We start from the raw sequence: 16,500 nt of genomic DNA, 5'->3' as shown, positions 1-16,500 counted from the left end.
GACTGATTGGGGGTGGGCAAGACAGATTGGGGGTGGGCAAGACAGATTGGGGGGAGACTGATTGGGGGGGGGGGGGAGAATGATTGGGGGTGGGAGACAGATTGGGGGTGGGAGACAGATTGGGGGTGGGAGACAGATTGGGGGTGGGAGACAGATTGGGGGTGGGAGACAGATTGGGGGTGGGAGACAGATTGGGGGTGGGAGACAGATTGGGGGTGGGAGACAGATTGGGGGTGGGAGACAGATTGGGGGTGGGAGACAGATTGGGGGTCGGAGACAGATTGGGGGTGGGAGACAGATTGGGGGTGGGAGACAGATTGGGGGTGGGAGACAGATTGGGGGTGGGAGACAGATTGGGGGTGGGAGACAGATTGGGGGTGGGAGACAGATTGGGGGTGGGAGACAGATTGGGGGTGGGAGACAGATTGGGGGTGGGAGACAGATTGGGGGTGGGAGACAGATTGGGGGTGGGAGACAGATTGGGGGTGGGAGACAGATTGGGGGTGGGAGACAGATTGGGGGTGGGAGACAGATTGGGGGTGGGAGACAGATTGGGGGTGGGAGACAGATTGGGGGTGGGAGACAGATTGGGGGTGGGAGACAGATTGGGGGTGGGAGACAGATTGGGGGTGGGAGACAGGTTGGGGGTGGGAGACAGGTTGGGGGTGGGAGACAGGTTGGGGGTGGGAGACAGGTTGGGGGTGGGAGACAGGTTGGGGGTGGGAGACAGGTTGGGGGTGGGAGACAGGTTGGGGGTGGGAGACAGGTTGGGGGTGGGAGACAGGTTGGGGGTGGGAGACAGGTTGGGGGTGGGAGACAGGTTGGGGGTGGGAGACAGGTTGGGGGTGGGAGACAGCTTGGGGGTGGGAGACAGCTTGGGGGTGGGAGACAGCTTGGGGGTGGGAGACAGATTGGGGGGGGGAGACAGATTGGGGGGGGGGAGACAGATTGGGGGGGAGACAGATTGGGGGGGAGACAGTGTGGGGAGAGGGGACCGATTGAGAGGGGAAAAGTGGGGGGGAGAGCGAGAAGGGGGTGGACGGGGTTGAGAGGGGGGGGGGGGGGGAGTGGGAGAGAGATCCTCAATGTCTCTCGGTACCTCTCCGATTCCACTTTAAACCTATTTATGAGAAGTAAGGAGAGAGAAGGACCTTCGGACTATTCGACCCATGTGCCACCGTGTCCTTCTCACACTGAGAGACAGCGCGAGCAGCAAACTCGGCCACGAGCTGCAGATCAGGAGCCAAGCCTCCGCCCAGACGATACCCCGAACCCCCAGCACCCCGTGGGCTGGATGGGCACGAATTTGCAGCACTGGAAGAAAAAGGGGCCTTAGGAAGGCTAGTGGTGGTGGTGGGGTGAGGGATGTGGGGGCTACCACAAATCAGAGATGTACATAAATGGCAAAACGATGGACATTTCCTATCCATCAGCACATTTTGCAGATTGTCGTGTTTATAGTGATCCTCAATGTCTGAAGTATGACAGGTTTTTCATCTTTCACGTTTCTATGAGCAATGTCTGACGTGCACAACAACACAAAGCATAAAGATCCAGTTCAAACGATTAGGGCGAATGATGACAGGTATCTTAGCAATGAGTCACCTCGAGCTGAAAACTCCACTCTGTCTCCATATCGCCTGTACTTTGTACCATGTGCACGGTTCGGCTGCCAAAGCAACCCAAAGGGCCAAAAAGCGGGCAGCATGACACCTCAATTTGACTGACAACCCGAGACGAGGTGCTCAAGACCAGGTATTAACCTATAGGTGTTTTATGGCGTCTCTTACTGTCGCCCCTTCTATTGACGTATTGCTTCACTATCTCCATGGCATGTCAAAAATAAAAGTGTGATTAACCTAATGATAAATAGGGCGACAATAAGAATCACTTTGTTGAGATCATAAGAGATGAGGTGACAATATGAGGAAGAAGGATAAAATAGGTGGAAGATTGGGTGTGGTGAAAATATGAGAAAGAAGAGGAATGAGAAGACGATGGCGGGAGCATAACGAGAAGCTAAACAAGGAGGAGGTAACATTATGCTCACACCTGATGGTTCCTGTCGGGGATGGTGCCGGGCTGACCCAGTCGAGACAGGGTTCTTGGAAATGGTTCCGAAGCGGAGAGATTTTAAACGGCGGAAGGAAATGCGGAGGTGACTCTGCTGGCGAGGCCGGGGAAGGCTCAGTTGACGGCAGAGGTCCAGCGTCGGCCAGTCCCAGGTCCATCTCTGAAGCGGGGACGTGTCCCATGATGGGCGCACAGAGCGATGTGAACACCAGTCGAATGTTGGTGCTCGGAAAGCGAAAAGTGCACCTGTGAGATGAAGACATTAGGCTGAGTGTGACGTCACAAATGAAGCAAAGTTTACGTCCTCAATTTACGTTCAGCTTGGCACAAACAGAATGACACAACAGGCTAAGTTCCATCAAACACTGCGGCTTTCAGAGTGACCAAATCGAACAAAACATGTCACAAGCTATTCCTAAGGAAGGCTCTGCCATTTACCTCCGAGAGCTCCTTTCTGATTTGCTACATTAAAAATCAAAACAGCAGGACTACATTGCTAGACCCTAAGGATTGTGGATAAGATAGAGTTTGGGGCTGTAACAGCCCCTTTATGTAGGCAGCCTCGTCGTGCCCACACAACGTCGCCATGAGGGCATTACACGAGTCAACAGGTGGATTCACACGCAAGATAGATCCATACAAGGCAGGGAAGGCAGACAGCACCCTCCTTGAAGGTCATCAGTGAGCCAGTTGAGACAGCACCCTCCTTGAAGGTCATCAGTGATCCAGTTGAGACAGCACCCTCCTTGAGGTCATCAGTGAGTCAGTTGAGACGGCACCCTCCTTGAAGGTCAACAGTGAGCCAGTTGAGACGGCACCCTCCTTGAAGGTCATCAGTGACCCAGTTGAGACGGCACCCTCCTTGAAGGTCATCAGTGAGCCAGTTGAGATAGCACCCTCATTGAAGGTCATCAGTGAGCCAGTTGAGATAGCACCCTCCTTGAAGGTCATCAGTGAGCCAGTTGAGACGGCACCCTCTTTGAAGGTCATCAGTGAGCCAGTTGAGACAGCACCCTCCTTGAGGTCATCAGTGAGTCAGTTGAGACAGCACCCACCTTGAAGGTCATCAGTGAGCCAGATGAGACAGCACCCTCCTTGAAGGTCATCAGTGAGCCAGTTGAGACAGCACCCTCCTTGAAGGTCATCAGTGAGCCAGTTGAGACAGCACCCTCCTTGAAGGTCATCAGTGAGCCAGTTGCGACAGCACCCTCCTTGAAGGTCATCAGTGATCCAGTTGAGACAGCACCCTCTTTCACTCCCTCTTTCTGTTCTCTTCACCCTCTCTTTTGCTCAAGGTCATCTGCCATCTGCTTGGAAATCAGCCAACATCACCGCTTTGCACAAAAAAGGTGCAAAAACAGATCCCAGCAACTACAGACCAATCAGCCTTCTCCCAATTATCAGCAAAGTCATGGAATCCATCATTGCTTCAGATATTAAATCTTTCCTCTTCTCCAATGGCTTGATCTCTGATCATCAATTTGGTTTCAGACCTGGTCACTCTACTCTGGACATGCTGCTTCTGCTTTCTCAACAATGGATGGAGGTCCTCAATGCCAAACAGGAAATTAGAGCTGTCTCCCTTGACATTTCACGTGCCTTCGATACGGTCTGGCACCCTGCTCTGCTCTCCAAACTCTCCTCCTTTGGTATCCATGGAAATCTCCACGCATGGCTGGCGGACTTCCTCTCTGGTCGTAGTCAACGTGTGACCCTGAATGGGTTTCTCTCATCTCCTCTTCCTGTTCAGGCTGGAGTTCCCCAAGGTAGTGTTCTGGGCCCTGTGCTTTTTCTGGTCTTCATCAATGATCTCTCTGACTCTCTTGAAAATCCTCTCTATCTCTTTGCTGACGACTCTACTCTCTGTCGCTCCATTCCTCATCCCTCAGATCGGCAGTCTGCAGCCTCCTCACTCTCTGCAGACCTGGACAAAATCACAGACTGGTCAAACAAGTGGAACATGTCTTTCAATCCTGACAAATCTCACACTCTTACAATGTCTCTCCGAAAGGACCGACTGGACAACCCTCCCATCTACTTTCTCAACAATCCTCTCCAAGAAGTTCTGTCGCTCAAGCTTTTGGGTCTCACTATCTGCCATGATCTTTCTTGGGAAAACCACATTTCCAAGCTGGCCTCCAAAGCCAGTCGCCGACTGGGCATCCTCCGTCGTGCGAAGTCCTTCCTTGGCACACCTGAGCTCCTCACCACATACAAGGCTTTCATCCGCAGCTCAATGGAATACTGTTCCCCCCTCTGGGCTGGTGCTCCTGCCTCACACCTTGCTCGGCTTCACGCTGTTGAGGCCAAAGCTTTCAGAATCATTGGAATCTCCTGCGATGTAGTCAACGCCGAGGGCCTTTCACTCACTCACCGCAGGCAGGTTGGTGGTCTTTCTGTCTTCTACCGACTCCTCTCCGGCCTTGCTCCCCCAGCTCTCTCTGTGCTCTGTCCCCCCAATATTCCTTCAGGTCGCACAAGATCTGCCTGCAACCCTCTTATGGTTAAACTGCCAAAGTCTAGGCTCTCTGCTCACCTTCACTCTTTCATTCCCCTTTTCTCCCGCCTCTGGAACAAACTCCCCCACTCCCTTCAATCCCACTCCTCCCTCCAGGTCTTTAAAACAGCTGTTCACCACCATCTCTTATCTTCCCCCATCGAAAACCTTGATCTTTTCTACCCCCGGTAATTCACCCCAGAGTCCTTGCAGTGTTCATCTGTTTTAATCCTCTCCCACCTCCCCCCAAGTCCTCCCGATGTCCCTGCTCTCAAATGTTGTGTTTGTGTCCTTCCCCTTCTTCCCCCTCTCTTTTGTGTCCTCCCCCCTCTCTCCCCATCTTGTCTGCCGCTCCCCTTGTTTTTTGTGTTTTGTGTGTCGGTTTGTCTTTTTGTGTGATTAATGTTTGCTCTTTCACGAGCCTCGATCTTGTATACAAAAAAAAAAAAAAAAAAAAAAAAAACAGTGAGTCAGTTGAGACGGCACCCTCCTTGAAGGTCAACAGTGAGCCAGTTGAGACGGCACCCTCCTTGAAGGTCATCAGTGACCCAGTTGAGACGGCACCCTCCTTGAAGGTCATCAGTGAGCCAGTTGAGATGGCACCCTCCTTGAAGGTCATAATTTGAGACAGCACCCTCCTTGAAGGTCATCAGTTGAGACAGAACCCTCCTTGAAGGTCATCAGTTGAGACAGAACCCTCCTTGAAGGTCATCAGTGAGCCAGTTGAGACGGCACCCTCCTTGAAGGTCATCAGTGACCCAGTTGAGACGGCACCCTCCTTGAAGGTCATCAGTGAGCCAGTTGAGATGGCACCCTCCTTGAAGGTCATCAGTGAGCCAGTTGAGATAGCACCCTCCTTGAAGGTCATCATTTGAGACAGCACCCTCCTTGAAGGTCATCAGTTGAGACAGAACCCTCCTTGAAGGTCATCAGTTGAGACAGAACCCTCCTTGAAGGTCATCAGTGAGCCAGTTGAGATAGCACCCTCCTTGAAGGTCATCAGTGAGCCAGTTGAGACAGCACCCTCCTTGAAGGTCATCAGTGATCCAGTTGAGACAGCACCCTCCTTGAGGTCATCAGTGAGCCAGTTGAGACGGCACCCTCCTTGAAGGTCATCAGTGACCCAGTTGAGACGGCACCCTCCTTGAAGGTCATCAGTGAGCCAGTTGAGATAGCACCCTCATTGAAGGTCATCAGTGAGCCAGTTGAGATAGTACCCTCCTTGAAGGTCATCAGTGAGCCAGTTGAGATAGCACCCTCCTTGAAGGTCATCATTTGAGACAGCACCCTCCTTGAAGGTCATCAGTTGAGACAGAACCCTCCTTGAAGGTCATCAGTGAGCCAGTTGGGGTTTATTTTACCGACGGGGTCATTCTCTCCGAATGACTGCAGATGCTACAAACCGCGTCTCCTCCCAGCCCAACAGACAACAATGTGCAACTTTTGAAATTGGACAAACCGGTGCTCAGGACATGAAAATGCCAATGGTTTTAAGTTTATAATCAAGTGGACGTATTGTTGTTATATTATAGTTACAAACAGATGACTGCATTAAAAGCAGACAACCGTCTTTCTTCATGGAAGCTGGTTTCACAGAGTGCTGATCAGGTTAGTGACCGATAAGAAAGAGTGATTGTGTCACTGGTGTGGTATATATAAACACACACATAAACAGGATATATCACTCACACACACACACACACACACACACACACACACACACACACACACACACACACACACACACACACACACACACACACACACACACACACACACACACACACACACACACACACACACACACACACACACACACACACACACACGAAAAAGTAAGTACGCCCCATGTAAAGTTTTGACTTTTTCAACATATTTCAACATACAGCTATTTGATCTTCATTTCAACAATATTGATAGATAAAGGTGATATCATATAACAAATATCATGAAACATTTACATTTTGTCATCAATTGTATAATTTAAATAAACATAAATGCACATTTTGCATGTAATTACACCCCATGAAATGTTTTTTAAATCTTTTTAACATATGTGGACATAACAATATTTGATCTTCATTTAAACAGTATCTATTGATAAAGGTGATCTAATTGAACAAAATTAGATACAATGAAAAATTGACTTTGCAATAATTTATTCAACAAAAAATTAACAGAGATGCCATTTCCTTCTGTGGAGCAAGTAAGTACACCCTTGGCTCTAATAGGTGGTATTGCCCCCTTTGGCAGAAACAACCTCAAGTAGGCGTTTCTTATAACTGTCTACCAGTCTCTGACATTGACTGAGAGAAATTTTTGTCCACTCCTCCATTCAGAATTATTTCAGCTGTGCGATGTTTGAGGGGTTTCTTGCATGCACAGCTCGTTTCAAATCCCCCCACAACATCTCAATGGGATTTAGATCCGGGCTTTGACTTGGCCATTCCAGAACCCTCCATTTCTTTCTTTTCAGCCATTCCTTGGTGGATTTACTGGTATGTTTAGGGTCGTTGTCATGTTGCAAGGTCCACCTTCGGTTGAGCTTCAACTTTCCGACATATGGCCTCACATTATCCTCAAGCACCCTCTGGTACAATAAAGAATTCATAGTGGATTCCATGATGGTGATCTGCCCAGGCCCTGATGCAGCAAAGCTGCCCCAAACCATAATATTTCCACCACCATGCTTTACAGTTGGTATCAAGTTCTTGTGGTCAAATGCTGTCTTTGGTTTTCGCCAAACATGTCTTCTGGTACTGTGGCCAAATAGCTCTACCTTTGACTCATCTGTCCAGAGCACATTGTTCCAGAAGTGCTGGTCTTTGCCTAGGTGTTCATTGGCAAACTTTAGTCTTGCCCTGATGTTCTTTCTGGACAGCAAAGGTTTCCTCCTGGCACACCTCCCATGTAGATCAAATTTGTGCCGCCTCTTTCTAATGGTAGACTCGTGCACTTTGACATCAACAGTGGCAAGAGCTACCTGTAGGTCCCGTGATGACATTCTGGGGTTCTTAGAGACTTCTTTCAGCATCTTGCGGTCTGCTCTCGGGCTAAACTTGCTGGGGCGGCCTGGCCTGAACAAGTTGGCAGTTGTTTGGAATCTTCTCCACTTGTAGATGATCTTCCGGACAGTCGAATGATTGATTTCAAATGGTTTGGAGATCTTTATAAATCGCTTCCCAGACTCGTAGGCATCTATAACCTTCTTTCTGAAGACCTCAGAGAGCTCTTTTGATCTAGGCATGGTGATGCCGCACACTTCAACAACAAAGAGCAAACCAAACAAAATGTCTAAGGTTTAAATAAGACAGGTTCCTCCAAGATCCTCTCTAATGATGTTCTAATCATTTACACCTGAGCTGGTGCACCTGATTCTATAGGTATTTGAAGTAGTGATAAATGTTGGGGTGTACTTACTTTTTCTACATGCGAAATTTGCATTTATGTTTATTTAAATTATACAATGCACTACAAAATGTAAATGTTTCATGATATTTGTTATATTATATCACCTTTATCTATCAATATTGTTGAAATGAAGATCAAATAACTGTATGTTGAAATATGTTGAAAAAGTCAAAACTTTACATGGGGTGTACTTACTTTTCACGTGACTGTATTCTTTGTAAAGATTGTTTTTTAAAATTCTGATTATGACGGTATGTGAAGGAAATAATTTTCCGATGCAAATAAATTATTCATTGTATGCAAAATTTTGTGTTGATGTGCCTATGTGCATTTTTCTGGGGTGGGGTCTGGGGAGGCAGCTTTCACCAGATTCTCAAAGGGGTCCATGACTCAAAAAAGGTAAAGAACCCCTGCTTTAGACCGATTAGACAGATTAGACCCATGACCATTTAGAGCTTTACACCACTTGGACCTTTTTAGATTACAAATAAATTACAAATAAATAATATCACCAATCTTACTATAATTCACCAAATGTCCGTCCGTCTGTCTGTCCATTCGAAGGTACCGTAAAAACTGCTGAACCGGTCGCAACGATATTTTGGGTGGATAATCCTGGGATCTCCAGGAGTAAAATAGGCTATTTAGTTTTCCCAATTTCAGCTTTGGCCTGCAGCATTCTCAGGTTTGGACTCACGCATAACATTCGCATAACGTTCATTGTGACGATGTTTTCATTGTGACGATGTTGTTTTCCCGGGTGCCGCACAAACGGCTGCACCGATCGAACTCGGTGACCTCGGACAAAGACCTTTTATAAGGACACGGGTTGAATCCCTGCTTGAGAGAATTCCAACCCCCTCGCTCCCTGCAATCACGGCCGTCTCTCCAACTTACAATCCCACGAGATATGCGGAAAGGATGACCCAAAACGAATATAAACATCATTAAACATCATTCGTATATAAACATCATTAAAAGTAAATAATGACCTCGGCCAAAGTTCAAACGACATTTAATCTCTACATGAGAGAATTCCACATAGCTATTTGGGCGGTGAATACGCTAACAGATCGCTGTCTCCATCGATCTTTCCAAGGCCGTAACAGCTATCGGCTCAAAATCCTTTTAACTGTTCGTTCGGTAGTTTTTACAATGAAGGAAACATTAACAATGTTGTTAAAAGTTTATTTTGTGATTAATTTGTGATTGGAGATATGTTGTTTGGAATAAAAAAAGAGATATCGAGTTCAAATGAATGACGACATGCCGTGATGGTTTCTACTTTCTGAACGTGAACTTCGCGGATCGCCATATGCAGATTCGCCACGGACCCACGATCGATGTTTCCATACGTTTTTCATGGAAGTCCTTCAGGAACTTGCTGTCCATGTCTGACGTGCAACTGAAAGTGCTACAGGAATGTGGAATTTATTGGTTTCATGCTTTAGCATTCCCCGTATCTGCATTGCCTGTTTGCTTCTGGCCTCCCACCCGTGCATAGCACGGGTATCTCCCTAGTATTACAAATAAATTTGTACAAAATAAATGTTTGTATTATGATTGGTGTAAATCATGACAACACAACAACTCAAGTACAGTTAGATCATTATTCTCAGTTAAAACTTCTCAGTTAATTTATTTAAGGTTGCCATTGATACATCAAATTGTCCATTTCATTAAGATTAAAATTGAGGTTCTTAATCAAAGCTCGGATTTTTTTTTTATTTTTATTTTTTTTTTGTAAATTCCAACTTCTTTCATGGAAGTCCTTGCAGTGTTCATATGTTTTATACATCTCCCACCTCCCCCAAAGCCCTCCCCCTCCCACATTTCTCCCGATGTCCCTGCTCTCAAATGTTGTGTTTGTTTCCTTCACCCTCTCTCCCCATCTTGTCTGCCGCTCCCTTAATTTTTTGTGTTTTGTGTGTCGGTTTGACTTTTTGTGTGATTAATGTTAGCTCTTTCACGAGCCTCGATCTTGTATACAAAAAACAAAAAAAACAAAACAAAACAACAAGCCCATGCCTCTGCGATGACATGTGGTGAGGCGAGCGCAGCAAGCCGACCCACGCTAGTATAATATACATACCTTATTATAATAGAGCAAACGTCTGTGGTTATGTATGAGTTGTTTTGCGCCCAAAACGTCTTCCTCTTCTTCTTCTTCAAATAAAATTAACACCCAAAACACAATCCGTGAACCCTTAATTACTGAGACCCCTCAGACCTTTGATGACCCTTTAAGTCTGCCAAGACCCTTAAGACCACCAAGGCACCTGAAGACCCAAAATACCCTGAAGACCCAAAACACCCAAAAGACCCCGAGGACCCAAAAGCCCCTGAAGACCCAAAATACCCTGAAGACCCAAAATACCCTGAAGACCCAAAACACCCCAAAGACCCAAACGACCCAAAAGACCCCGAAGACCCAAAATACCCCAAACACTCAAAAAGACACCAAAAGACCCTGAAGACTGAAAAGACCCAGAAGACCCAAAAGTCCCCGAAGACCCAAAACACCCTGAAGGCCCAAAACACCCTGAAGGCCCAAAACACCCTGAAGGCCCAAAACGCCCAAATACCCTTAAAGACCCAGAGGAACCAAAATACCCTTAAGACCTAAAAGCCCTGAAGACACCAAAGACCCAAAATACCCCGAAGACCCAAAACACCCCAAAGACCCAAAATACCCTTAAAGGCCCAGAGGCTCCAAAAGAGGCTGAAGACATAAATGGCCCTGAAGACCCAAAACACCATGAAGACCCAAAAGACACTGAAATGGTCAAAGATGGGACTGACACAAAGATGGGACTCTGGGACTGACACAATCTGTCAATTTCCCGACCCGGATCTCAGTCAACGGAACATCTTCTCTTCTGGATTTGGTTATGACAAACTTCCCTGAAAATGTCTGCTGCTCTTCTTCTCCTCCAATCAGCTCATCTGATCATGTGCTTGTCAAAGTGGACATCTCTCTGACCATTCTCAGAGAGCCTCCTCAGCGTCGACGAGTCTGGCATTTCACGCAGGCCAACTGGCACGGTCTTCAAGCAGCCATCAATCATCTGGACTGGTCTCCCATCTCTACCGCCTCTGACATAAACTCATCCTAGGAATTCTTTCAAAGTAAATTGCTCTCTCTCATGCACAGATTTATCCCATCTCGTCTTCAGTTGTCATACCCTTCCTCCCGTCCATGGTACACGGAATCTTGTGGTGAGGCTGTTGCCCTGAAACAACTTGCTTTCGTCTCCTGGAAAGCAAATCCAACGGAAGGAAATCTCTTTTCCTTTCACAAAGCCCGAAACAAGTGTGTGTCCACCCTCAGGAGAGCCAGGAAACAATATCTCACCGTTCTCAAGACCGAACTCTCTTATCTGTCTCCCTCTTCCAAATCCTGGTGGCGTCTGGTCAAATCTGTTTCTGGTGTTTGTTCCCCCTCCATCCCCTCCCTCACCTCAAACGGCTTAACGGCTGACTCCGCACGTGAAAAAGTTGAACGCCTCAACTCAGTGTTTGCCTCTAAATCTTGTGTCCCAAACCCATCCCTCTCTGTACCCACCATACCCAGTCGTACCCAGCTGCTCCTGGACTCTGTGTCCTTTCCTCCTGACAAGGTGGAAAAGTTTCTGTCAACCCTCGACTCTGATTCTGCAACTGGTCCTGATGGCATCAGCCCACGGGTCCTAAAATCATGTTCTTCCGCTCTTTCACTCCCTCTTTCTGTGCTCTTCACCCTCTCTTTTGCTCAAGGTCATCTGCCATCTGCTTGGAAATCAGCCAACATCACCGCTTTGCACAAAAAAGGTGCAAAAACAGATCCCAGCAACTACAGACCAATCAGCCTTCTCCGAATTATCAGCAAAGTCATGGAATCCATCATTGCTTCAGATATGAAATCTCTCCTCTTCTCCAATGGCTTGATCTCGGATCATCAATTTGGTTTCAGACCTGGTCACTCTACTCTGGACATGCTGCTTCTGCTTTCTCAACAATGGATGGAGGTCCTCAACGCCAAACAGGAAATTAGAGCTGTCTCCCTTGACATTTCACGTGCCTTCGATACGGTCTGGCACCCTGCTCTGCTCACCAAACTCTCCTCCTTTGGTATCCATGGAAATCTCCACGCAGGGCTGGCGGACTTCCTCTCTGGTCGTAGTCAACATGTGGCCCTGAATGGGTTTCTCTGATCTCCTCTTCCTGTTCAGGCTGGAGTCCCCCAAGGTAGTGTTCTGGGCCCTGTGCTTTTTCTGGTCTTCATCAATGATCTCTCTGACTCTCTTGAAAATCCTCTCTATCTCTTTGCTGATGACTCTACTCTCTGTCGCTCCATTCCTCATCCCTCAGATCGGCAGTCTGCAGCCTCCTCACTCTCTGCAGACCTGGACAAAATCACAGACTGGGCAAACAAATGGAACATGTCTTTCAATCCTGATAAATCTCACACTCTTACGATGTCTCTCCGAAAAGACCGACTGGAAAACCCTCCCATCCACTTTCTGAATAATCCTCTCCAAGAAGTTCTGTCACTCAAGCTTTTGGGTCTCACTATTTGCCATGATCTTTCCTGGGAAAACCACATTTCAAATCTGGCCTCCAAAGCCAGTCGCCGACTGGGCATCCTCCGTCGTGCGAAGTCCTTCCTTGGCACACCTGAGCTCCTCACCACATACAAGGCTTTCATCTGCAGCTCTATGGAATTACTGCTCTCCCCTCTGGTCTGGTGCTCCTGCCTCACACCTAGCCCATCTTCACGCTGTTGAAACCAAAGCGTTCAGAATCATTGGAATCTCCCGCGATGAAGCTAACTCCAAGGGCCTTTCACTCACTCACCGCAGGCAGGTTGGTGGTCTTTCCGTCTTCTACCGACTCCTCTCTGGCCTTGCCCCCCCAGCCCTCTCTGGGCTATGTCCCCCAAATATTCCTACAGGTCGCACAAGATCTGCCTGCAACCCTCTTATGGTTAAACTGCCAAAATCAAGACTTTGTGCTCACCTTCACTCCTTCATTCCTCTTTTCTCCCGCCTCTGGAACAAACTCCCTCACTCTCTTCAATCCCACTCCACCCTCCAGGTCTTTAAAACAGCTGTTCACCACCATCTCTTATCCTCCCCCATCCAAAACCTTGATCTTTTCTACCCCCACTAATTTCGGTCCCCTTGTGTTTTATACCTCTCCCCCCCCCCCCCCCCTCCCCTTCCCACGCCTCCTGCCCCCAAGCCCTCTCCCTCCCACACTTCTCCCTGCTCTCAAATGTTGTGGTTGTGTGCTTCCCCTTCTCTCCCCATCTTGTCTTCCGCTCCCTCTTTTTGTATATTTTGTTTGTCTGGTTGATTTGTTTGTGAAATAAATGTTAGCTCTTTCACGAGCCTCGATTCAGTATACACAAAAAAAAAAAAAAAAAAAAAAAAAAATCTACCCCTCTGAAACGACGTATGGTGAGGTGCATGGAGCGCGCCAAGTCACAGTCGTATATATAATAATAAAAGGCAGTGTCCGTCCATCCATCTGTCTCCTCCATAACTCCAAAACCATGAAACCTAGTCACCCCAAACTTTGCATGCATACATCTGGACCTCCATCAGATTGCAAGGATGAAAACTGGGTGTTTGGGTGTGTTACAACACCCTTTTCGAAGATTATTAACGAGGTGCTCATAAGAAAAAAAACCCGATGTGGTGGCTTACCAATATGGCGGCCCGCCAACTTGATCATCCCACTGCACCTCGCTGGGTTATTAAGCCGCCATTTTGTTTCGGCCTACACAAACGTGCCTTGCCTTGGAAACACGATCGATTATAATCGATCTGGATTCTGATATGAGGAATGGATGCTGTAAACTAAATAATCTCCAAATCTGGAGTGAAATTTGACAAAATTTACCATATCTTGCGATTTTATAACTAAGTGTATATCTGCATTTATTTAAGTGAGGCTGTGATTCTCATTCTGGGGTTAGTCATTTTAAATTTAACTTAGTAATCATTTTTAACTTAATTCATACTTCCATGGTAAATTGGTCGGAGATGCGGTTTTTGCATGAAACGTTTTTAGCAAAAAACACTTTTTAGTAGTTGGGACTGCTGTTACTGTTACAGGCAATTCTGAAGTTGGAATTTTGAGGATTGGTTCAGATTAAGGGTTTGTGGAGCTTATCGCATTGTGGTTTTTAACCGTGTGGAAATGAAATAAAGGGGTGAACACCGCCCGGTGAAGTCCAGAGAGTTGTGTAGGGGTGGAGGGAGGAGTGGTGGAGGGTTTGGAGGGAGAGTTGTATGAGGGTGGAGTGGGGGTGGGGGGTGTTGGGACAGTTACAACTGCTAAACCAGAAAGCATCTGAAAAGGCAACGCCTCCGTGTCCATTTGTATTATGACGTCTGCTTCTTTTGTACGCTCAAAATAACGAAAATAGTTTTAAAAAATACAAAATGAAAATTGACAAGTCAGGAGACGACGATGGTTCACGAGCGAGCGGTATGATCTGTTATGAGACTAGTTAGCTACACAATACCAAAATTCGGTTAGATTCCGACAACTTTGAAAATTTGACCTTTGTGACCTTGAAATGTCAAAACGAAGGTGACTGACCTTGAAATGAGATAGAAAATAATGTATAATCAGTTATGAAGTTAGTTAGCTACACAATACCGAAAATTCGGTTCGATTCCCACAACTTTGAAAATTTGACCTTTGTGACCTTCACAAAACACTTTAAAAAAAAAACAATTTCAAAATTGTTCAAAAATAGGACATACACACGGGAGAACAAGGGCGGAATCTAGATCAACATCTCTGCCTTTGTCTATTTGTGACCATCGAGCTTGGTCACCTTGGTTTCACAAGGTGAAATTTTTGAAAGGGGGTGTAGACTTTCTATAGGCACTGTATACTATATCTCTATAATATTCTGCAAAGGTGATCTGTCTGTGTGTCTGTGTGAGAGAGATTGTCTGTCCATGGGAGTGGCTTCACCCATTGTGGGAGGGGCTTCAAAAAGCAAATCTCCACCATTTTGTTTCCTCGCATAGCTTTGAGACCTCTTTTGTTCGGATCGCACTTTCTCACTCTCAGTTTTATTCAAACTCTAATTCGATATCTGATTTCATTTTTCATAGTCGCTAAGATGGTTTGAGATTCGGTTGCAAGAAGCAGGAAGAAAATTGGATGAAAGTTACCGTTTATAGAACAAAATGAATTTTAAATGTAATGCAGGCCTGTAACATAACGTCCATTGAGACTCAATCATGGCTTTATCTCAACTCTAATTCACCATCTGATTTCATTTTTATCGATGGTTTTAGACTCGGTTTCAGCAATAGTTGAGAAAATCGGCGAAATGTATTCTAATAGTCGTTTTGAATGTGTCTGGTCGGACGCGTTATGGGAAGGGGGGGGGGGGGGGTGGTTTTGAGTCGTGGAGAGGAGGTAGCGTCGGGTTCCTTACCAGAAATTAGTTATTTGTATTATTACTTAGTAAAAGTACAGTTTTTCATATTACCGGGGTGTGTATACAGAGTTTAAAGCAAGTTCACTCTTTTCCAAATGTGTAATTAAACAATACAGTGCCATACTTCGAAAAATGTACGTAATAATCTAAACTAACTATGGAATACAATATTTATGAAATAATAACGTTTGGTTTTAATCAATGTTTAATTTGTAAAGGAAGTGTATTTGATGCCGTAACGAAAAGAGTAATTTTGGTTTTCGCCGGCTGGAAGGGTGTAACGTAATGCCCTTATACACCGCCCATAAACGTTTTCCCAGGGACTTTCCCATTTGAGCTGTATTCTTCAGATAGTCGGCACAATAAAAATTGCATTTCTTAAATACTCTGCACATGGGGAGAAGGGTGAAGCTTCTGTTGCGGTTGTGCCATAAAAGCAAACCCCCTATAGTCAATTACACGACAACATGTAGCCTGCATTAGTCAGTTATTTTCTATTGAATGTAAAGATTAGCCCTTTCCCATTGTGTAGTAATAAAGCCCAAATATGCATTGAGTTAGGCAGGATGTCAAGCCTTCGTGGCTGGGAGAAGCCATTACTAATGTGCAGGAAGGCATGGCCAGAAGCACAGGCCCACGTGACCAGTGAGGAGGTGGGAACACCTAGCCAGGATGCGACAAGCCTCAGCCAATGGGAGGCTCTGGAACATTTTGAAGGGCGTGGGCAGGTCTGATAATAGTCCACGCGGAGCGCATTATCAGTCTCTTTTGCCGAAGACTTCGCTGCGCACAGGATGACCTCCTGCTCTGTTCGATCTTGCCTTGCCTTGGATTTTGCCATGTGGACGACACCCTGCTCTGGACTCTCTTGTTTTAGCTCCAACGACACGTGTTTTGGCCTTTGTTCTTCGTCGACACCAATCACTTCTGCGCCGATCTTTTGCGCCATCTGGCTGACCTGTAAGCTTGTCCAACCTGTGCTGAAGTTTGTCCGTACCAACTTCGAGGCGGCGGTTCGTCCTTCGGACCTTACCTCATCCAGGCTGCATATCCGAATCGGGTATTGAAC

At 46.6% G+C, this 16,500-nt stretch overlaps 1 protein-coding gene across 1 annotated transcript in view; it reads right to left on the bottom strand.

Moving 5' to 3' along the window:
• LOC137427952 (forkhead box protein K2) overlaps positions 1-16,500 on the bottom strand; it is an 85,290-nt gene that overhangs the window by 34,129 nt on the left and 34,661 nt on the right. The window contains exons 2-3 of the mRNA XM_068117805.2: positions 2,053-2,319; positions 1,152-1,314 (exon numbers count right to left, since the gene is read on the bottom strand). Of these exons, the coding sequence (XP_067973906.2) occupies positions 1,152-1,314; positions 2,053-2,319 (430 nt within the window). The remainder of the gene's footprint in view (positions 1-1,151; positions 1,315-2,052; positions 2,320-16,500) is intronic.

Source organism: Myxine glutinosa, chromosome 5, assembly GCF_964187855.1.
Source record: "Myxine glutinosa chromosome 5, kmMyxGlut1.1, whole genome shotgun sequence".
Taxonomy (NCBI): Eukaryota; Metazoa; Chordata; class Myxini; order Myxiniformes; family Myxinidae; genus Myxine; species Myxine glutinosa.
The sequence above is the reverse complement of the archived record's forward strand: the minus strand, read 5'-3'. Positions and strand labels throughout refer to the sequence as shown.